Genomic DNA, 22669 nt, shown 5'->3' with positions numbered 1-22669 from the left:
TCACGTTTCACCAATGATTCAATCGAAGATTTCACTAGGGAAGATTTTTTTTCTTTTTTTTCCAAGAGGTTTAATAGAGGGAATTGTAACTGTTGAGGTCTTAATCGTCCCGAAAGCAAAGAGAGAGAGAGACTGGTCGCTACTCGATTAAAGTAGCTACTCAATTGTCCTCACGAGGCTGAGTGCACACCGGACTCCAAGCACAGAGCCGAAAAAAACTTCGGCCCTGCTGGGAATCGAACCCGAACCTCCTGCGTGCAAGCCTAGTGTGATACCCACTCGGCCACGGAGGTTGCTAACCCATAAAAACTATGTAATGTCCTACGAGTGATCGCAATGTCCATCCATCAGCTACTGGTAACCGATGAGGGAACAACCTATAAACATGAAGTAGATACTCCCTGATCTAACAACCTATAGACTTGAGGTAGTTAGGTACTCCCTGACACTCAGTCTGTCAATGCGATGAGTCACCCTCAGCTTGAAATAAAAACACTTCTAATACCTAGTTGGTGGTGTATAAATAAATAAATTGAAACAAATAGTTGGTAATGTTGGTATAACACTCTTTATAAATAGTTCTAGAGAAATTTCATCTCCTACTCATAAAACACAGACAGATATATGTAATCCAGAACTATGTGTAAAGTCATCGTGCAAATTGTCTTGTGGTAACGCTAAGGTGACTCTGATGTAATCAAACTCTCTTATCAAAAATGTTTAAATATTAAAAAGAAAAAAATACAAAAATATGTGATTAGGATTAGGAGAGGGATAGGGGTGTCTTCCACATACACACAGGGTCAATAATTCTCTCTTATCGTCTCGAAAGCGAAGAGAGAAGGAAGACACACGATAGAAGAAAGTCAGTCGTCCCGAGTACGAACTTTATCATCAGTTTAGGATAAAATCCGCCCCGGGCAGGAATCGAACCCGCGAACAAGCTCTTACAAGCAATACCCACTGTAAGGCCAGCCACTCACTATCAGGTAGACCTGAAAGGTACGGCTGGAGAGCTACGTACCTACGTTTGCTTCTGGAGGGTAACCCGGCGTCTGCCTTGTTATCGCTAAGTTTTTGGTTCGATTCCCGCCCGCAGCTGATTTTATCCTGAACGGATAAGGTTCGTCCTCGGAATTGCTGGCTTTCTACTATAATATTTCCCTTCTCTCTTCGCTTTCGGTACTATAATACCTTAGCAGTGACAGTGCCCTCTATCAAACCTCTTGGATGTACCTAGGTAGGAAAAACAATATTCTGGCGGTTTCGCACCAAAGCTAAATCTGCTAAATGGCAGAAACTCACCATCAGACCGTTTGCCATAGTGGTCTTGCAAAGTATTTGTTTCAGAGACAGTATTATTATTATTATTATTATTAAACAATTAGATCAAACTTTATTTACATAATGATGGTAACATATTGTACATAGATATAATTAAAAAAAATAATAATTTTGATCAAGGGTGGGGTTAATGCCTATGGCATTCTCTACCACCCCACCCTTGATGTACAGAAAGGGGAAAACAGGGGGAAATGGAAAAAGGGGAAGGAATAAAGAGGAATATATTGAAAAAGAGAGGAGGGAGGGTCCGGGAAGAGTAGGGAAAAGAAAAGGGGAATAGTAGAGAGGAAAGAAAGAGAAGAAGAAGAAAAAGAAGAAGAAAAAGAAGAAGAAGAAGGGGGAAGTAAAGAATTTTAAACAATTATTCAATTATCCAGGGCAAGCATATATTCTTTTGCCAGTAGCTTGAATGGTAGCCGGCTCTGAAGAACTCTCAACTCGGTCGGAAGCTGATTCCACAATCGTGCAGCATTCACGGTGAAGCTCTTACCCATGAAATCAGTGCGATGGAGTGGAATGTCGAGTAGATGTTGTGAACGTGTATGATGAGAATCTTGACTGTTGAATGTTGAATGTTTACACTCTTTACGGAGATTAACAGCACTAATGACTGTTTTCCAAAATGGGTTGACACTACAATAGGGCCATCTGAAAGACATATTTCAAGTTTGTCTGGAGAAAACTAGTCAAGAGGTAGACACAAGACACAATCCACTAATATGGGATTTTGTCATCTCCACTAATATTGGTTCTTATTCTCTGCATTTTTGCTTCCCTTCTCCTTCCTCTTCCTTTCTTTTTTCTCTCGTCTTTCCTTTTCTTCCTCTTCTCTTCCCTTTTCTTCTTCTTCTTCTCTTCTCCTTCTTCTTCTTCTCTTCTCCTTCTTCTTCTTCTCTTCTTCCTCCTCTTCTTCTCCTTCTTCTTTTCTTACCTTTTATTCTTCTTCTCTTTCCACCTCTTCTTCTTCATTTTTGCTTCCCTTCTCCTTCCTCTTCCTTTCTTTTTTCTCTCGTCTTTCCTTTTCTTCCTCTTCTCTTCCCTTTTCTTCTTCTTCTCTTCTCCTTCTTCTTCTTCTCTTCTCCTTCTTCTTCTTCTCTTCTTCCTCCTCTTCTTTTCTTACCTTTTATTCTTCTTCTCTTTCCACCTCTTCTTCTTCTCCTTCTTCTTCATCTCGTTTGATGCAATCCTCATTTGGTTTTATAGATTTCCCCAAGTCCTAGTCATCGCGTGAGGTGAAGGACCATATCATCATGGAGAGAGGACCTTGGATGCATTTCTTCGGTGAATGACGTAGGTTCTTTGGTGTACCTATATCTTCAGAGTACGAGTGTATGTAATTAACATATTATATACTCGTATATCTATGTATCAGATAGGTAGGTATTGGATTAGATAAGAAAAAAAAGTTTAAAAAAAAAAAAACTTTTTAAAAAAGTTTTAAAAAAAAAACTTTTTTAACTTACGTATGCCATGCGTGTAGGTACCTATTGTTGAGTGGTTTCCTTTTGGGATTTCCCAAACTTTTTTTAAGATTAGAAAGACCAGTATTGTTAGATTGTGATTTAGCTGCTGCTAAATCAGAAGTTCCTTCACGCCAATTGTCTGCTCAACTTATGGTGTACTACATGTAGATTTCAAGAAAGTTTTGGCTCAAATTGCTGTACTTTTTCAATTTGGCTCAAATTGCTATTCCATGGGAAGATGAGGCCTTATATGTAGTTTTATTTTTAAAATGTCATTTTTATTTAAAATAAAGTAGGTATTCCTATTTGTATGCGAAAAAAAGATGTACCTAGGTAGGAAAAACAATATTCTGGCGGTTTCGCACCAAAGCTAAATCTGCTAAATGGCAGAAACTCACCATCAGACCGTTAGTGGTCTTGCAAAGTATTTGTTACAGACACAGTGGTCTGTCAGATGGTCTGAGCGTAAGTTGCCGGCATAATACTAATAACAGTCTAACCAGCTTCGTCCTAGGGGGTATTCCAGTCTATGTTTTGCTAGTCTCAATGGTGACTAGAATTCTCTGAACCCGCTAATAACACAACTGACACGAGCTAGATACCGTAAGATCTTTATTTGATAACATACTTAGTAGCAAAATATTATTTGAACGTTCTATAAAGTATTAGTAAGACGAAAGAGTAGGTAACCTTCATCGATATATGGGGTAGTAGGTAGTAACCTTCGTAGTACGTACGAGTTCTATGAAGGAGCACATTTCTGTTCCGCTCATTTCCTCTGTTCATATTCCGGCCGTTATGTCACTCATATTGACGTCACAGACACCCACAATCCTACTTTGGACGACAGACCCGAAGAGGTACCAGACGATAGAGTGATGGACCGAATGAGTCAGTCATTGGATCAGGAAACCAGACCAGTAGTGGAGAAGAATAAGTGACGGTGTCGATGAACATCACAACAACAACAACAACAACAACAACATGAAAATACATAATAACAACACCAACTAAATACATAACAAAAATAAGAAATACCTAAATGGTTTACTTGTGGTTATATCTGAACCGGATAAAGAACAGACGAAAGAACCGCAAAAAACCGCAATGATAATGCTGATTAGAAACAGCCATTGGGATTAGATAAACAAATACAAAAAGTAGCAAAAGTGTTACAAGAGATACAAATAAACATATCAACAACGATGTGGTAAGATCAGCAAATTAGAGTGTCAAAAAATAACGTACGAGTTCTATGAAGGAGCACATTTCTGTTCCGCTCATTTCCTCTGTTCATATTCCGGCCGTTATGTCACTCATATTGACGTCATAAACACCCACAATAATCCTACTTTGGACGACAGACTCGAAGAGGTACCAGACGATAGAGTGATGGACCGAATGAGTCAGTCATTGGATCAGGAAACCAGACCAGTAGTGGAGAAGAATAAGTGACGGTGTCGATGAACATCACAACAACAACAACAACAACAACAACATGAAAATACATAATAACAACACCAACTAAATACATAACAAGAATAAGAAATACCTAAATGGTTTACTTGTGGTTATATCTGAACCGGATAAAGAACAGACGAAAGAACTGCAAAAAACCGCAATGATAATGCTAATTAGAAACAGCCGTTGGGATTAGATAAACAAATACAAAATTAGCAAAAGTATTACAAGAGATACAAATAAACATATCAACAACGATGTAGTAAGATCAACAAAATAGAGTGTCAAAAAATCAAACATGAACAACAAATATGACCTGAACAAAATATAGATAACTATTCCAAGGAACACATTTAAATAACTAAAAGCCAAAATAAGTAGGTAGATGAATATATGGACAAAAACAAAATAGTGAGATCAACAACAAAATGTCAATAGATCTACAAGATCTTGTTGATAAAGTAGTGAAGAAAGTGATCCAATCTTGGATTTTAAAAATACATAACCTAGTTACAACACTAGTGGAAATAGTGAAAGACATTATGCTCATATGGGTGAAACGATGATTGTGCATACCGCGCTCAGTTTTGTTATTTTGGTTTAGGGTTTTGTTGTCTCATGTGCGATTAGATTTTGATTAGTGATGTTCGATTATGATTTGTGAGTTTGAGTGTTGTCATTTTGATTATTTCCCTGAAAACCCCTACTGTAAAATTGTCTAGGTAAGGTAAAGGTAGATAAAACAATTAAGTATGAGCCGTCACTTTGGATTGCAGTGTTGTAATGGTAATGTTACTCCTCCATAGTAAAAAATCAAGTTAGCCATGTAAAAATGTGTGGCGAAAGAGAACAAAAGTTGGGTAGGAAAAGTTTTTCTGGCCTCAAAGCGTGTTCCCCGTGTATTTCTTATGGGGGGACTAAAAAACGTCAATATCTCGTGAGTAGCTTGAACAATTTAATTTCATTATGCAGGTTATGCAGGCAATTCACACTTCGACTGTCTGACGTTACAGACCTAGGTTGAAAGCCACACACATTCCGGTGGTCTAACAGACCTAAATGTGTCAGACAGTCGCTGCGTGAGTAGTATTCGGAATGTTCTGAAATATTTCAAGGGTTCTTACCTTGTCTTTTCTCATTACTGGTGAAAACCGCATCTTCCTAGCTCATCTAGAAGTGGGTTAGAATTTGTATACGTGAGTCAGTCAGTCAGTCAGTTACACAAGGGGCGGTATATATTTTAGATAGACTATGTACATCTTTCTGACTTCACGTGACGTGATGTGATGGTAGTGTGTTTCTACTTTGATGCGCCAAGCTACGTCCCTCTCTTGCTTTTATTTATACTTCTGTGCTGGAATTTGATGCATGCTCTTTAGGATTTTCATTATTATGTGGGGTGATCATTCATGATGTAGCCAGTAACGATGACCAGTGAGTAGCAAGTTAGCAGGGGTATCCAAAATCCAGAAATGGTGACAGGAAAGGATATAGGAAAAATGAGTCCCAATGCTCCTTTGGGGGCCCGGTTACTACCCTTGTAGTATGTTTGCAGTAGTGACGTTATTTCCTTGCTCGTTTCTTCATTTGTTCATTTGTTTGTTTTTTCGTTTGTCTGTCTGTTTGTTTGTCTGTTTTTTAGTTTGTATAAAGAAATTCAAAGTTACATATAAATCACAAGTTTCCTGTTGCGGATATTATGTTTCACTAGGATGATCTCATTTCCAACTTCCAACGATATAATCTTTAGAGTGAAAGTTTTCTTGTTTCTTATTCTTCAGAAGATTCACTTTCAGTGTCCTTCAGTTTGTGTTGGGTGTTGCTTTGTTTCTTACAGGATGTCCTTACAGCAATTACTCTTAATAAAGCTTATAAACATACTGTTTTGATTCTTAGATTTCGTAGTCATTTAACTTCTGATTATTGGATAGCTCTGATGGGTAAATATCGAAAACCCTCGAGCCACCCCAGTTATCTTGGAGGGTAGCACGTCTGCCTTGTAAGCGCTAGGTCGCGGGTTCGATTCTCGCCCGGGGCGAACTTTAACCTGAATAGATAAGGTTCGTTCTCGGAACAACTGGCTTTCTCCTATCCTGTCCCTTTCTCTGGTCGATTTTGGGACGATAAGACCTCAGCAGATTCAGCAGTTACAGTTCACTCTATCAAACCTCTTCAAAAATAATAATAAATCTCAACCACACTTTATATTTGTACGCGAACCGCGAACATTTCAAGTTTTGTTACAAGTAGATACACTGGTACAAGAAGTACATCCTCTCTCGTTTTGTCTTAAGTGTGGGTGTGTGGGCGAAGGAAGATTTGGCATTAGAAATCTACAAACCTACATTTCGCTCTGTGTCACCAAATGACATAACATATTCACATAATAATTGTTTATGCAGAGGTCGTTGTATGTTTTGCTATTGTTTTTTGCACGAAGGTGACATTTCTTGTGAACTGGATTTCAGTGTCTGCTCTGATTTTGTTGATTTTTTCCCCCAAAGAGATTTGATAGAGGAAACTGTAACGGCGGAGGTCTTATCGTCCCGAAAGCGAAGAGAAACAGCCTAGTTAGCTTGGAGGTAGCGCATTTGCCTTGTAAGCGCTGGGCCGAGGGTTAGATTCCCGCCCGGGGCAACTTTATTTTAAACAGGTGGGTTTCGTTCTTGGAAGGACTGGCTTTCTCCTATCCTGTGTTCTCTTTCTCTCTTCGCTTTTGTAACGATAAGTGTTGTAGTTTCATTCTACGAACCCTGGGATTCACTTCATCTCCAGCGCTCGGAGAATTTGAGTATCACCAAATTTTCTTTGTTTAACGTCGAATCTTAAATTGATTTTTACATTTTTTTTTTTTTTTTTTTTATTTTTTAATATTTAAATTATTTTTTTATTTTTTTTTTTTTTTTTTTTTTTTTTTAATTTAAAACATTAAAATTGGTCTTCCCTTGTGATATTTACTCATGAACCGTTGTTAACTGTAGGCGTCTGTAGAACATTCCAAAATAGACTAACAATTTTTGCAATATATCATCGATTTGCTAATTTTTCAAATTTGCCAATTTTGACAAATTAACCACCTAGTCCAATTATTTGTCAGCTAATCTGATATTTTATAAAATTCATCGATTTGCTAATCTTTCCAATTGGTCAATTTCGACCAATCAACCACCTATTTGTCAGCTTATTAGAAATGTTTTACCTCACGGCCAAACGTAGGCGGCTGATGAAACGCAAAACCAAGTGAAATCAGCACAAAACACCCAAGCCGCTAACTATTGCATAGATTCGCTCAAAATGGAGTTCTTCATTTATGGCAACACATATCTCAATTAAAATAATAATGATAATAACAATAATTTAAAATAATTATAAATAAATTTATCATACAAATCTTACGCAATTCGTATGATTTGCATATTGTTGAGTTTTAATTTTTGCAAGTCACCAGGCTTTCCACCCACATGTCTTGGTCATAATTTGTTTGGAGTAATTTGATAACTGGAAGCACCGTGTAGTATGTTTTGCTATTGTTTTTTGCACGAAGGTGACATTTCTTGTGAACTGGATTTCAGTGTCTGCTCTGATTTTGTTGATTTTTTCCCCCCAAAGAGATTTGATAGAGGAAACTGTAACGGCGGAGGTCTTATCGCCCCGAAAGCGAAGAGAAACAGCCTAGTTAGCTTGGAGGTAGCGCATTTGTCTTGTAATCGCTGGGCAGAGGGTTAGATTCCCGCCCTGGGCGAACTTTATTTTAAACAGATAGGTTTCGTTCTTGGAAGGACTGGCTTTCTCCTATCCTGTGTTCTTCTTTTAAAAATACATAACCTAGTTACAACACTAGTGGAAATAGTGAAAGACATTATGCCCATATGGGTGAAACCTTAAAGTACCTATCTGTCCAGGTATTTTTTCTCGTCTTCGATTCTCTGTTGTTGATTTAATAAGGTTAAAATGTAAATGGTCAGTTTTTCGACTGACCTTCTACCACATTCTTAAACTAAAATGGACGCAGTTTTTGCTCGATTATGTGATGACATACACCTCTATATGGGCGTTTCATTATAAATGTAGATTTTTTCTGTAATGATAGAGAAGGAGCCGTAAGCTGTAACTGCTAAGGGCTTATCGTACCGAAAGCAAAGAATTAAGATAGGATAGGAGAAAGCCAGACGTTCCGAGAACAAAACTTATCTGTTGAGGATAAAGTCCGTCGTTTTTTAATAAATAGGTTTGGAATTTGGAAATACAGATTTATAGTTTGTAGGGTTAGAACCAAATACTAACCTGTTCCCAGGTAACGGCACCATCATTTCCCACCACGTAAAGCGGGATGACAGCAAGGAAGAACAAGGAGACTCTGCCGCCGAAAGCGGCAAAGAAGAGACCACCAAAGCCGCCGATCACAAGGAGAGAAGAAAGCGAGAGACTAGCAGCGATTCCGTGGCCGACGATAGCAAACTGCAAGCTGTAAGTGAACCTTTGACATTTTTTGGTGAATGACTAATGCTAGGGCTTATCAATGTCTCAGGATTGACACCAAAGGTAGAACTTCTCTCACGTCACGTGATCTCATGGGGAAAACCACGTGAGCTCATGTGATTCAAAGTACTGCCATAATAGGTATAGTAGCTGATTTCGTTCACGATATCTACACTACCCTCACCTCACGTGAGCTCACTTGACGTGAGGGTAGTGTAGCTATTGTGAACGAAATCACCTACTCTATTATGGGAGAACTTTGAACTACATCTTTCTGACTTCCCATGAGCTCACGTGACGTTAGGGTAGTAGTGTTTCTACCTTAAGGGCCGTATTTATGAAGGAAAATTCAAAATTCTCGCTCTCAAGTCACACTGAATGGACGCAGCACATAAGGGATCAGGAAGAGACCGCCTTAACCACATCCTTTACCTAACCAAATACTAACCTGTTCCCAGGTAACGGCACCATCATTTCCCACCACGTAAAGCGGGATGACAGCAAGGAAGAACAAGGAGACTCGGCCGCCGAAAGCGGCAAAGAAGAGACCGCCAAAGCCGCCGCCGACCACAAGGAGAGAAGAAAGCGAGAGACCAGCAGCGATTCCGTGGCCGACGATAGCAAACTGCAAGCTGTAAGTGAACCTTTGACATTTTTTGGTGAATGGCTAATACTAGGGCTTATCAAGTTGGAATGTCTCAAGATGTGTCCACCCGTCCACACATAGTCGACCCCATCGATCAATGGTCGATCGACGAAGAGGTGAATCTATCTTGTAGAGGCCACGGTTTCAGTCGACGTCGCGTCGATCGACAGCCTTCGACTATGTATAGACACACCTTCAGGATTGAGACCAAGGGCCATATTATATGAACAAAAAATTATAGCCCTCAAGTCAAACTGAAAAGAATTTGGTCAATCAGATCATTGGAATTGTACCTTGAGAGCGAGTATTTTGTTTAAAAAGATTACCCTAAGATCAATGAATGGAGCTATAGAGTACCTATTATATCACCATCACCACAAGGGAGCATTGTGGTGATAACAAGAAAATTTAGGTGTATTGGCAAAATTGCCATTGATGGTGTTCAAAAAAGCTTTCCTAACAATCACTGATTTTGCTTTCTAATACCCTCACGCCTACTCACAATAGATTTTCCCCCCTAAGGCTCCACTCTGTTTGACATAAGTATTTAAAAAATCACTCCGCATCGGAAAAACTCTTGATGGATTTTACCCGCACATAAGGCCAGCCAATCACTATCAGACCTGACAGGTACAATTGATCAGGTCCGCCTCTCAGGTCTACATGATAGTGTGTGTGCTCATCAAGTATCAGGTAGACCTGACAGATAGACCTCTCAGGTCTACCTGATAGTGAGTGGCTGTCCTAACCTATCAGTTCTGGTTTTAACACCCTAAAACGCTGTCTGTTCTGCACACTATTTTTAAAAAAAAAAAAAAAAAAAAAAAAAAAACTGAAATGAATTTGGGATTGATGCTATTGTATCACCACAATGATTCCTTTTGAGCCAAATTTAGGTTATTGTATTGGCAAAATTTCTATTGATAGTGTCCAAAAGGCTTACCTAACAATCACTGACTGAGCGATTCACCAGTGGTGAAATAATGTTGATTTTGCTTTCTAATATCCTCACGCCTACTCACAATAGATTTTCCCCCCTAAGGCTCCACTCTGTTTAACCTAAGTATTTAAAAAATCACTCCGCACCGGAAAAAACTCTTAATGGATTTTGTCCGCACATAAGGCCAGCCAATCATTATCACGTAGACCCGACAGGTACACTTGATCAGCTTCACCTGTCAGGTCTACCTGATGAACACACACTATCAGGTAGACCTGTCATGCAGACCTGACAGATAGACCTCTCAGGTCTACCTGATAGTGAGTGGCTGTCCTAACCTATCTGGTTTTAACACCCTAAACTGCTGTCTGTGATGAAATCCCCAACGACCAAATAATGAATAAATAAACAAGAAAGTTGGATAAGCGGAAAAGAACCATTCATAAGGGGAATTGCCTTATGGATGGTTCTTTTCTGCTAAATACTGTCCAGTTGAGAAAGTTCAGGGTGTTTCAAGATTTCAAAGCGTGTGCGGTAGAAAAAAAATCATACCTAAAGTAGACCACATAACCACAAGATTCATGCTGTTATCATCAATATAGGTAATAAATGCACTTAATATCAAACAACCCTGTTATCGTACTAAGTACCCAGACTACCCACCTAAACAATCTATTTATTCAGGCAATTTGTTCCACATACATATCAAGTAGTAGCAATACATAGGTAGTAGCAAATTGGACATATCGGATAGATACTCGTACCTATATGAATAACTAATCACGTTGATTGACCAGAACCTAATGAGGTCTAATGTTCAATCGATTGGTTTATGTAAACAGCAGAAGTAGGTTTTGGCAGATCAAACTGAATCGTCAGATCGATTTGAGATTGCTAAACAAATGGACAGATCAAATGAACCAGTTCGTTCGATCAAATAATAATAATATTCTTCGCCTTTTCCCGTGTTCAGACGGGGTCGGCGTTTTTCGTCAGAATTTCAATCAGTACTAGCTAGTAGCTAGGTTATTGCTTTGGGCTGACATTTGGTTTTGGCTACAAAAATTTTACAAGTGGATGCCCTTCGCACTCAACCTTTGCTGTTTCTTTAGCAAGGGAAATTTCAGGCTGGTATCCTCCCTGTTTAAAGTCCCCCAGCCAGACTAAGCTGGTCTACTCCCTGTTTAAAATAATAAAATAAATAACAATCAACCGTTCTCTGTTTTCCCTCAGGCATGCATCTGGTCTCCTATCGCGGAATAGCGGCACTGCTATTCCTGGCCTGCGTCGCGGCTGAAGACAAATGGTCCTGGGGCGCCAAACCCAAGGAAGAGGCGGCACCAACCGCCGACGTTCCGACGACTAAGGACGGCCTTGTAGACGACATCATCAATTCGGGACGACAGGGGCGGAACCTGCAGGGGTACGATGAGATCTATGCCGACCCTGGCGTGCAGGATGTGCTGAAGAGCGATAACTACACCCAGGCCCGGCATCTGATCAAGGATAGACTGTGCGATTTGGGGCTTGCCTCGGTGAGTAGCTTGATCATAATCAAACATCACTAATCAAAATCTAATCGCACATGAGACAACAAAACCCTAAACCAAAATAACAAAACTGAGCGCGGTATGCACAATCATCGAAAACTTAGGCGGACCTGATCAGGTGTACCTGTCAGGTCTACCTGATAGTGAGTGGCTGGCCTTAGTACCTGCCTATCTTCTTGTTAGTTTGCTCAGAGAATATACCCGTTGTCATGGAAACCTCAATAGTAATTTTGTAATTTGATTTCTAAACAGCACGAAGTATTAATAAACCTCAAAAAAGGTCAGCCTAGTAAGCTTGTCAAGGTAGAAACACACAACATCACGTGACGCGATGTTAGTGTGACTGTCATTTTGTAAATTGATTTCTAAAGAGCACGAAGTATTAATAAACCTCAAAAAAGGTCAGCCTAGTAAGCTTGTCAAGGTAGAAACACACTACATCACGTGACGCGATGTTAGTGTGAGTGTTCTGAAAGAAATTATGTACCTACAATATTATAGGAAAACTATGTACATCTTTCTGACTTCACGTGACGTGATGTGATGGTAGTGTGTTTCTACTTTGATGAGCCAAGCTACGTCCCTCTCTTGCTTTTATTTATACTTCTGTGCTGGAATTTGATGCATGCTCTTTAGGATTTTCATTATTATGTGGGGTGATCATTCATGATGTAGCCAGTAACGATGACCAGTGAGTAGCAAGTTAGCAGGGGTATCCAAAATCCATTATTGTTGACAGGAAAGAGGTTGTATTGTAAACGGTTGTTCCCCCAACTTTTGTTCTCTTTCGCCACACATTTTTACATGGCTAACTTGATTTTTTACTATGGAGGAGTAACATTACCATTACAACACTGCAATCCAAAGTGACGGCTCATACCTTATTGTTTTATATACCTTTACCTTACCTAGACAATTTTAAGTAGGGGTTTTCAGGGAAATAATCAAAATGACAACACTCAAACTCACAAATCATAATCGAACATCACTAATCAAAATCTAATCGCACATGAGACAACAAAACCCTAAACCAAAATAACAAAACTGAGCGCGGTATGCACAATCATCGAAAACTTAGGCGGACCTGATCAGGTGTACCTGTCAGGTCTACCTGATACCAGGAGATAGTGAGTGGCTGGCCTTAGTACCTGCCTATCTTCTTGTTAGTTTGCTCAGAGAATATACCCGTTGCCATGGAAACCTCAATAGTGATGAGTGTGCATACCAAACTGAGTTCCAAAACCCGATTGTTTTCCAGCGCCGTCGCAAGCTAGGCGGTCTAGGTGGCTCCTCTGATGATGAAGATGACGATACCTCAGGCTCCGGCCTTCGCATTAAACCGACCTTTGGCGTTTCCTTCGGTCTCCCTCAGGGAGGTGGCAGCTACCCGGTTAATCCTTACGGCCCTAACCCGCACGTAAACCCTTACGGAGGCTCCTTCGGTGGTAGCGACGGTCTCAATCTAGGCCTGGTCAATGTGAACCCTCTGGTCAGTCTACAAGTGTCCAAAGACGACGAGGGCGAGAAAGTGTTGAAACCTTTCGTCAATCTTCATCTGACGCCCAATGCAGGCCTTGTTCATAAGTTCGGTAGCTTGGTACACAAGTTCAAAGGAGGCTATGGCTACGGAGGAGGGTATCCGCCCATCTACCACCAGCATTACCACTCGTACAAGCCATCTCCACCTTACTACTCGAGACCTCCACCAAGCTACGGACATGGACCTCCATTCAAACCATTCTATGAAGGTTACTCGCCAAGCTATGCACCCAGTTTTACAAGCTACCGCACCGAGCCTCCATATGATAACGGACTATATGATCATGAGCCTAGCTCTGGACCAGGTGGATATGTTGATTCAGGACCAGGGAGTTACTCAGGATTGGGATCTTATGCTGACTCGGGCCCAGAGAGTTACGAGCCTTCAGGCTATGATGACAATGACGACTACTTCCGCAATGCCAAGTCCTTATCCTTCGACGGACAGACCAAAACAGATCAACAATCCAACCAAGGAAACACAAACGTAGCGTTCAGAGATGACGCAGGCAAATCTTTCAATCAGAAACAGTCAGATGCGCCGAAGCAAGGCCAGAACACGGTGGCATTCCCATCAGATAGGCGATCTTCCAATGTGGCATTTGATGGACAATCACGACAGAGAAGAAACGCTGATGAGACTGCTGATGACAAAGAAGATGTTGATGTGCAGAAGGTAAGTCCAAGTGGCAACAAGGAAGTTGATGAAGACTGAAATGAGCCTGAATGAAGTAATGACGACAGAGAAATACGGGACCTAAACCTGACAAACCTGACCAAACCTGATGAGAAAACTACAGAACGAAGGAAGGACTGAGTGCTGAATGAAGTGAAGACAACAGAAATACGGGACCTGAACCTGACAAAACTGACCAACCTGATGATGAAACTACAGAACGAAGGAATTTCAATAAGATGACGTCAAAACAAGTTACGTACAACACCAAGACATTACCTACCAAAAAATACACATACTTAAAAATCTACAATAACAAATAATAAAGCATTTAATGATACTTATGTACAATAACGAACTAAAACCTCCAACTTACAGGGACAAAAGATTAAAACTCAACCTGGAAGATGATTAGATATTTTTTGGACAATTCGTAATTCCCAAAGAACCCATTAAATTACATATTGTTCATATTTCCACATTTGATGATGGATCACCTGATGATTTCATCTAATATTTGATAATGTCATTCAATTTCTGGCTACCTTTATGTTTGATCACTCTCCATAGTAAATTAATAACAAACTTGGATTTGTTATTAATTTTCATAATAATTATTATGTTACCAACTTTTCTGTATGTTTATATTTCAGGTATAAGCATGCAATATTGTAAATAGTATTGTCTATTGACTTGTAGTAGTTTGTTTAGCATGTGTAGAATTTTGCCTTTTTGGTTGTTGCTAGTAATCTCTTCTTGAACTTCATGCAAAATTTTGTCTTCAATATATTTCTTTTTCTTTGTTCTAAACGCCCTTTTCGAAAGCATGATTATGTTTGTAAGTTTTTATCATGTCCACTATCATGTCTACATATTCTCTTGCAAGTAGTTTCCTTCTTTTGCTTATTTCTTCTAAAATATTTTGGTCTTCCGATTTTTCTGCTCTTTTTTTTCTGACCCTCTTTTTTCTATGGACTCCCAAAAGTGACTTCTATGAAAGTCATTTTTCAGTAGTTGTCTTCATTCTTTGATGTGGTTCATAGCTATTTTTTGCACGCATACCTATTTCTATACTCTTATATCGTTCTTTTGGGACGTAGATGTAAGTTTTACTGGACATACGTAGTATTACGGACAAAAAGCATCAGAAAACTAAACAAAGACAAAGAGTTTTTATTTTTTGTTTACCTACTAAGAAAAAACCTTTTTTTTACGAGTTTCAAGTACCTAATTTTTTTTATTTCCTTTGGTCTGTTTGTAACTGTAACTTTCGAAAAGATTGCCCAAATTTGGTAACAGTTTTCAAGACGGTAAAGTTTGCATTAGGCCTTTGAGAACTCTCTGCTAGCCCCTTTCTTGAATGAGGGTTCCTCTGAACTACTAGTCCTAATAAAGTATATGTTTTCCTCTTCACAGAGACAGGCCGGCGGCTACTATCCAGGAGGCGGTTTAGGGGGCGGCAAGTGTGGCCCTCGTCAGGTGTGCTGCAGAAGGCCGCCCCGTAATATCGGCCTGGGCAGCAACATCTACAATAACCGCCCCGGCGCCTATGGTAGCTGTGGACGGCGGAATGCCCAAGGTAAGCATTTGGTATTGGTATAAGTAGGGCCATCGGCTATAATAAACACCCTATGTCACTCCGACTTGGTTACATCTTTTGTGACTTCAAGGTAAGCATAGTGTCATGTGGTTGGGCTTTCGACCTCTCGATTCCTCATCCAGTCTAGTTAGCTTGGAGGGCAGCGCGTCTGTCTTGTAAGCGCTAGATCGCGGATTCGATTCCCGCCCAGACCGGATTTTACCCTAAACGGATAATGTGTGAGTGTTCTGAACGAAATTATGTACCTACAATATTATAGGAAAACTATGTACATCTTTCTGACTTCACGTGACGTGATGTGATGGTAGTGTGTTTCTACTTTGATGATCCATCCAGAATTCTACGCCGGCACGCTCAACAACAACATTGCGGTTCTGCGCATGGACAAACCGGTGGACTTTGCGGCGAATCCGCACATCAGTCCGGCGTGTTTGCCGGAGCCGAACTCCGAGTACGCGGGGAGCCGATGTTACACGACCGGATGGGGGAAGGACGCGTTCGGGGACTTTGGCAAATATCAGAACATCCTCAAGGTACGTTCGTGGCCCACTCCGAGGCTTAGGCCAGCCATTTCACCTGGTCAGGTATACCTGATGAGCACACACACTAACAGGTAGACCTGACAGGTACGGCTGAAAAGGTCCGGATGTCAGGTCTACCTGATGAGGACACACACTATCAGGTAGAACTGACTCTATCAGGTATACCTGACACCTGATCAGGTCTACCTGATAGTGAGTGGCTGGCCTTAGGTGTAGGGGCAAACATACATACCGAGAGTCCTAGAGAATGGGTTAAGCTTCTACGAATCACTCCCTTCGTTCGTGGAAAATACTAAGAGTGCATTTCACCAACATTTTTATTTTTTTAAGCCCTTTGAAGGCCTGTTAGTAAGCTAACAGCTGAGAAGAAAAGGGCGAGGGAAACCGAAGAAAAGGTGGAAAATTAAAACATATAATAAGCCTGCAGCACCCGCCTAGTCAGCGTAGCGCGTCTGTCTTGTCAGCGCTAGGTCGCGGGTTCGAATCCCGCCCGGGGCGAACTTTATCCAAAACAGATCGTTGATAAGATAATTCTCGGGACTGCTATGGACCTCTTACCTTTTTAAAATAAATAAATAAAAACCTAATTTAAAAATATCATCTTGTTTTCAGGAAGTAGACGTGCCAGTAGTATCTCACCACCAGTGTCAGGCACAACTACAGCAGACCAGACTAGGGTATGACTTCAAACTGCATCCTGGCAACGTGTGTGCAGGAGGCGAAGAAGGCAAAGACGCTTGCAAGGTGAGATTTCCATCATTTCTTTTTCAACATACTCTTCGATATCTATATATCTTTAATATTTTTTCTCTTTATCTTTCACGCTAATTTTTCGTTATCTTTAAAGCCAATTCTTGGTTATCTTTAACGCCAATTCTTCGTGGTCTTCAAAGTCTATTCTTCGTTATCTTTAAAGCCGATTCTTCGTTACATCTACCGTCTCTTTTTCGTTATATCTAGTTTCTTTTTCGTTATATCTAAAGTCTATATTTAGTATAAGCATGCAATATTGTAAATAGTATTGTCTATTGACTTGTAGTAGTTTGTTTAGCATGTGTAGAATTTTGCCTTTTTGGTTGTTGCTAGTAATCTCTTCTTGAACTTCATGCAAAATTTTGTCTTCAATATATTTCTTTTTCTTTGTTCTAAACGCCCTTTTCGAAAGCATGATTATGTTTGTAAGTTTTTATCATGTCCACTATCATGTCTACATATTCTCTTGCAAGTAGTTTCCTTCTTTTGCTTATTTCTTCTAAAATATTTTGGTCTTCCGATTTTTCTGCTCTTTTTTTTCTGACCCTCTTTTTTCTATGGACTCCCAAAAGTGACTTCTATGAAAGTCATTTTTCAGTAGTTGTCTTCATTCTTTGATGTGGTTCATAGCTATTTTTTGCACGCATACCTATTTCTATACTCTTATATCGTTCTTTTGGGACATAGATGTAAGTTTTACTGGACATACGTAATATTACGGACAAAAAGCATCAGAAAACTAAACAAAGACAGAGTTTTTATTTTTTGTTTACCTACTAAGAAAAAACCTTTTTTTTACGAGTTTCAATCATTTTTGTTTTATTTTATTTTTTCCAACGCAAGAGTTTCTTCTCTCATTGCGAGGGTAATGACTTGAATAGCGTCATCACCGCGGTCACAGCGAAAGTAACCCCTAGAAGCATACAATATACCAGTTGTGCTTACTTAGATGAAGTGTCAAAGAGCCGAAAAATGAGGAACTAGGGAATTTTCCTTTTCCTTCAACTTCTAGATCTCGAGATAAATGGATTTAAAAAAAATACCGGTAAATCTTATTTACTGACGTCATGGCATACGTTTCCTTACACGATGACGTCACATCAACTGTCCCGAGCACAGCTCGTTTGCAGGCAATACTACTGTAATGTGTTAATGTCCATGCGTTTCTGCGCACTTCTTTTTTTTTCCTAAATGGATTTGTTCTTCTTTTTAACTTTTTCTCTCAAAAGTCAAAATAGAAGGAACACAGAATAGGAGGAATTCAGCCTCATTAGGTGTTTATTTTTCTTGTGAAATTCACCATTTTGTTTACCTCTTTGGCAGGTATCAATGGTCGTATCAAGAACCCCGTGTATGTAGATGGTGACAGCGAGTTTGGCGAATACCCATGGCATGTGGCCATCCTCAAGAAGGACCCCCAGGAGAGTGTCTATGTGTGCGGAGGTACCCTGATCGATGCCTATCATATTCTGACCGCCGCCCATTGTATCAAATCGTGAGTACCTTTATACCTAACAGTAGCTAATTTTAATTAATTTACAAATTTCCATTTATTTTTGATGGACAAAACTCTCAGAACATACATTTTTTTTATAAGTGGTATACCCATCTGTATAAGCAGAGCTTGTGCCACGGATGGGGAATTTTAGTAGTATGTATGTACCTACCTACCACGGGCATGGACCCGCAGGGATATATTCAGAAGGCCAAAATGCCTATGATTTATAACAATGGAGTTATACCTAGGCCCTAAAGTCTTTGTAACGAGTATACATAGGTACCTGCCTCACAAATAAATCAGAATCTCTACTGAAATACTTACTACCTACGGAATAAAATCAATAATGTTCCTACTGTAGCACATTGCATAGTTGAAAATAGTTTCCAGGCGTTCATAAAAATTTCTAGATGTTTTATTTTTTAATACATGGGTTTGTGTAGGTAATCACAATGAAGTATGCTTTGGCGGCCAGGGTGTTGAAGATAAAAATTGTTATCTCTTTTGTTCAGCCATGTTGAATTTAAAAAAGTCACGTTAGTCACGTAATAAAATACGGCTTTTCTACTCCTATTTCAGCTACACGGCGTACGACCTGCGCGTCCGTCTAGGGGAGTGGGACGTGAACCATGACGTAGAATTTTATCCCTACGTAGAGCGTGACGTCGCTACACGGCGTACGACCTGCGCGTGCGTCTAGGGGAGTGGGACGTGAACCATGACGTAGAATTTTATCCCTACGTAGAGCGTGACGTAACAAATCTCGTCATCCATCCAGAATTCTACGCCGGCACGCTCAACAACAACATTGCGGTTCTGCGCATGGACAAACCGGTGGACTTTGCGGCGAATCCGCATATCAGTCCGGCGTGTCTGCCGGAGCCGAACTCCGAGTACGCGGGTAGCCGATGTTACACGACCGGATGGGGGAAGGACGCGTTCGGGGACTTTGGCAAATATCAGAACATCCTCAAGGTACGTTCGTGGCCCACTCCGAGGCTTAGGCCAGCCATTTCACCTGGTCAGGTATACCTGATGAGCACACACACTAACAGGTAGACCTGACAGGTACGGCTGAAAAGGTCCGGGGGGAAGGACGCGTTCGGGGACTTTGGCAAATATCAGAACATCCTCAAGGTACGTTCGTGGCCCACTCCGAGGCTTAGGCCAGCCATTCACCTGCATGGTCAGGTATACCTGATGAGCACACACACTAACAGGTAGACCTGACAGGTACGGCTGAAAAGGTCCGGATGTCAGGTCCACCTGATGAGGACACACACTATCAGGTATACCTGACACCTGATCAGGTCTACCTGATAGTGAGTGGCTGGCCTTAGGTGTAGGGGCAAACATACATACCGAGAGTCCTAGAGAATGGGTTAAGCTTCTACGAATCACTCCCTTCGTTCGTGGAAAATAAACAACCTTAGGTGTAGGGGCAAACATACATACCGAGAGTCCTAGAGAATGGGTTAAGCTTCTACGAATCACTCCCTTCGTTCGTGGAAAATACTAAGAGTGCATTTCACCAACATTTTTATTTTTTTAAGCCCTTTGAAGGCCTGTTAGTAAGCTAACAGCTGAGAAGAAAAGGGCGAGGGAAACCGAAGAAAAGGTGGAAAATTAAAACATATAATAAGCCTGCAGCACCCGCCTAGTCAGCGTAGCGCGTCTGTCTTGTCAGCGCTAGGTCGCGGGTTCGAATCCCGCCCGGGGCGAACTTTATCCAAAACAGATCGTTGATAAGATAATTCTCGGGACTGCTATGGACCTCTTACCTTTTTAAAATAAATAAATAAAAACCTAATTTAAAAATATCATCTTGTTTTCAGGAAGTAGACGTGCCAGTAGTATCTCACCACCAGTGTCAGGCACAACTACAGCAGACCAGACTAGGGTATGACTTCAAACTGCATCCTGGCAACGTGTGTGCAGGAGGCGAAGAAGGCAAAGACGCTTGCAAGGTGAGATTTCCATCATTTCTTACTTTCTATTTTTCAACATACTCTTCGATATCTATATATCTTTAATATTTTTTCTCTTTATCTTTCACGCTAATTTTTCGTTATCTTTAAAGCCAATTCTTCGTTATCTTTAACGCCAATTCTTCGTGATCTTCAAAGTCTATTCTTCGTTATCTAAAGCCGATTCTTCGTTACATCTACCGTCTCTTTTTCGTTATATCTAGTTTCTTTTTCGTTATATCTAAACGTCTATTTTTCGTTATGTCTAACGTCTCTTTTTCGTTCTTTTACACCAATTTTTCGTTATATCTAACGTCTCTTTTTCGTTATCTTTACCGCCAATTCTTCGTTATGTTTAACGCCTATTATTCGTTATCTTTAACGCGAATTCTTCGTTATGTTTGACGCCTATTATTCGTTAACTTTAACGCCAATAATTCTTCGTTATCTTTAACACCAATAATTCTTCCTTTAAATTTGATTTTTACATTTTTTTTTTTTTTTTTTAATTTTAAAACATTAAAATTGGTCTTCCCTTGTGATATTTACTCATGAACCGTTGTTAACTGTAGGCGTCTGTAGGACATTCCAAAATAGACTAACAATTTTTGCAATATATCATCGATTTGCTAATTTTTCAAATTTGCCAATTTCGACAAAATAACCACCTAGTCCACCTATTTGTCAGCTAATCTGATGTTTTATAAATCATCGATTTGCTAATCTTTCCAATTGGTCAATTTCGACCAATCAACCACCTATTTGTCAGCTTATGAGATGTTTTACCTCACGGCCAAACGTAGGCGGCTGATGAAACGTGAAACCAAGTGAAATCAGCACAAAACACCCAAGCCGCTAACTATTGCATAGATTCGCTCAAAATGGAGTTCTTCAATTATGGCAACACATATCTCAATTAAAATAATAATGATAATAACAATAATTTAAAATAATTATAAATAAATTCATCATGCAAATCTTACGCAATTCGTATGATTTGCATATTGTTGAGTTTTAATTTTTGCAAGTCACCAGGCTTTCCACCCACATGTCTTGGTCATAATTTGTTTGGGGTAATTTGATAACTGGAAGCATCGTGTAGGTTCGTATAGTTTTTGCTCGATTATGTGATGACATACACCTCTATATGGGCGTTTCATTATAAATGTAGATTTTTTCTGTAATGATAGAGAAGGAGCTGTAAGCTGTAACTGCTAAGGGCTTATCGTCCCGAAAGCAAAAAAACTAAGATAGGATAGGAGAAAGCCAGACGGTCCGAGAACAAACCTTATCTGTTGAGGATAAAGTCCGTCGTTTTTTAAATAAATAGGTTTGGAATTTGGAAATACAGATTTATAGTTTGTAGGCCTATAATCTACTTGCCCTGGTTACACGTGACACAAGGTATATTTTAGTTCTCTCAATTTCTGTTTTCCTATACTCACATCTGGCTAATGCATAATGGACAATACATAGGATTGCATGCATGAGCCAAGACATTGGACAAACAATGAGAAAATTACATATTCTCCTAATACATACACAGCCTAAAACACATAGTGTCCCAAATTGCTATCCTAAATCACATAATGTCCTACTCCAGCAAAGAGAGGTATGACATTGTTTGCCTATTATGTAAGACGTTATGGAAACAGGTAATTCATGAAATGTGCTAGGTGTTAAGGATGACATACATATTTACATAAATAACCTACTTGACCGCGGCTATGTTTCGGAAATGAGTCACCTGTATGAAAGATCTCGTCTGGACAACGGTGGTGGATTCAGTGGCGGATTTAACGGAGCCTACAACGGGATTGAAGAGAACTGCTACTGTGTCCCTTATGACCAGTGTTTGCCGCATGAGATCTCAAGGAAGGACGGCCTCTTGATCGATCCGAGGAGCAATAACAAGAATATCGAGGCAATTGGCTTGGACGATGTTGTGGTGACTGATGGTAAGTGTCGAAACGTTTCGCAACAGTTGTAAACCGTTGCGGCAATGTTGCAAAATATTTTCTTTGATTGTTGAACAACTTTTTCGAACAAATTTAAAGAATATTGATGTTATTGGATTGGACGCTGTTTTGGTCAATGATGGTAAGTTTTAAGCACGCTGGAAACGTTTCGCAACAGTTGCGGGAATGTTGAACAACTTTCTTTTTTTAACAACTTTAAAGATTAAGTAGGTGTGTTAATCTTTTCTAATTT

General features: G+C 39.9%; 1 protein-coding gene across 1 annotated transcript; it reads left to right on the top strand.

Annotated features, from left to right (window-relative positions):
* Positions 1–5695: 5695 nt before the first annotated feature.
* Positions 5696–21060, top strand: LOC103517964. Its single transcript, XM_026829882.1, has 9 exons — positions 5696–5702; positions 8563–8760; positions 9206–9381; positions 13142–14098; positions 15515–15677; positions 18317–18488; positions 19160–19466; positions 20327–20458; positions 21031–21060. The coding sequence occupies exons 1-9, from the start codon at positions 5696–5698 to the stop codon at positions 21058–21060; spliced, it is 2142 nt and encodes a 713-aa protein (XP_026685683.1).
* The last annotated feature ends 1609 nt before the right edge of the window (positions 21061–22669 follow it).

Source organism: Diaphorina citri, unplaced genomic scaffold (genome assembly GCF_000475195.1).
Source record: "Diaphorina citri unplaced genomic scaffold, Diaci psyllid genome assembly version 1.1 scaffold2023, whole genome shotgun sequence".
Taxonomy (NCBI): Eukaryota; Metazoa; Arthropoda; class Insecta; order Hemiptera; family Psyllidae; genus Diaphorina; species Diaphorina citri.
The sequence above is the reverse complement of the archived record's forward strand: the minus strand, read 5'-3'. Positions and strand labels throughout refer to the sequence as shown.

What these genes read in the sequence shown, in the direction of transcription:
- LOC103517964 (XM_026829882.1), top strand. An exon ending in AAGATGTTGATGTGCAGAAG is followed by an intron (nt 14,099 to 15,514) that starts GTAAGTCCAAGT and finishes TCCTCTTCACAG; the next exon opens with AGACAGGCCGGCGGCTACTA. An exon ending in TGGACGGCGGAATGCCCAAG is followed by an intron (nt 15,678 to 18,316) that starts GTAAGCATTTGG and finishes CCTCTTTGGCAG; the next exon opens with GTATCAATGGTCGTATCAAG.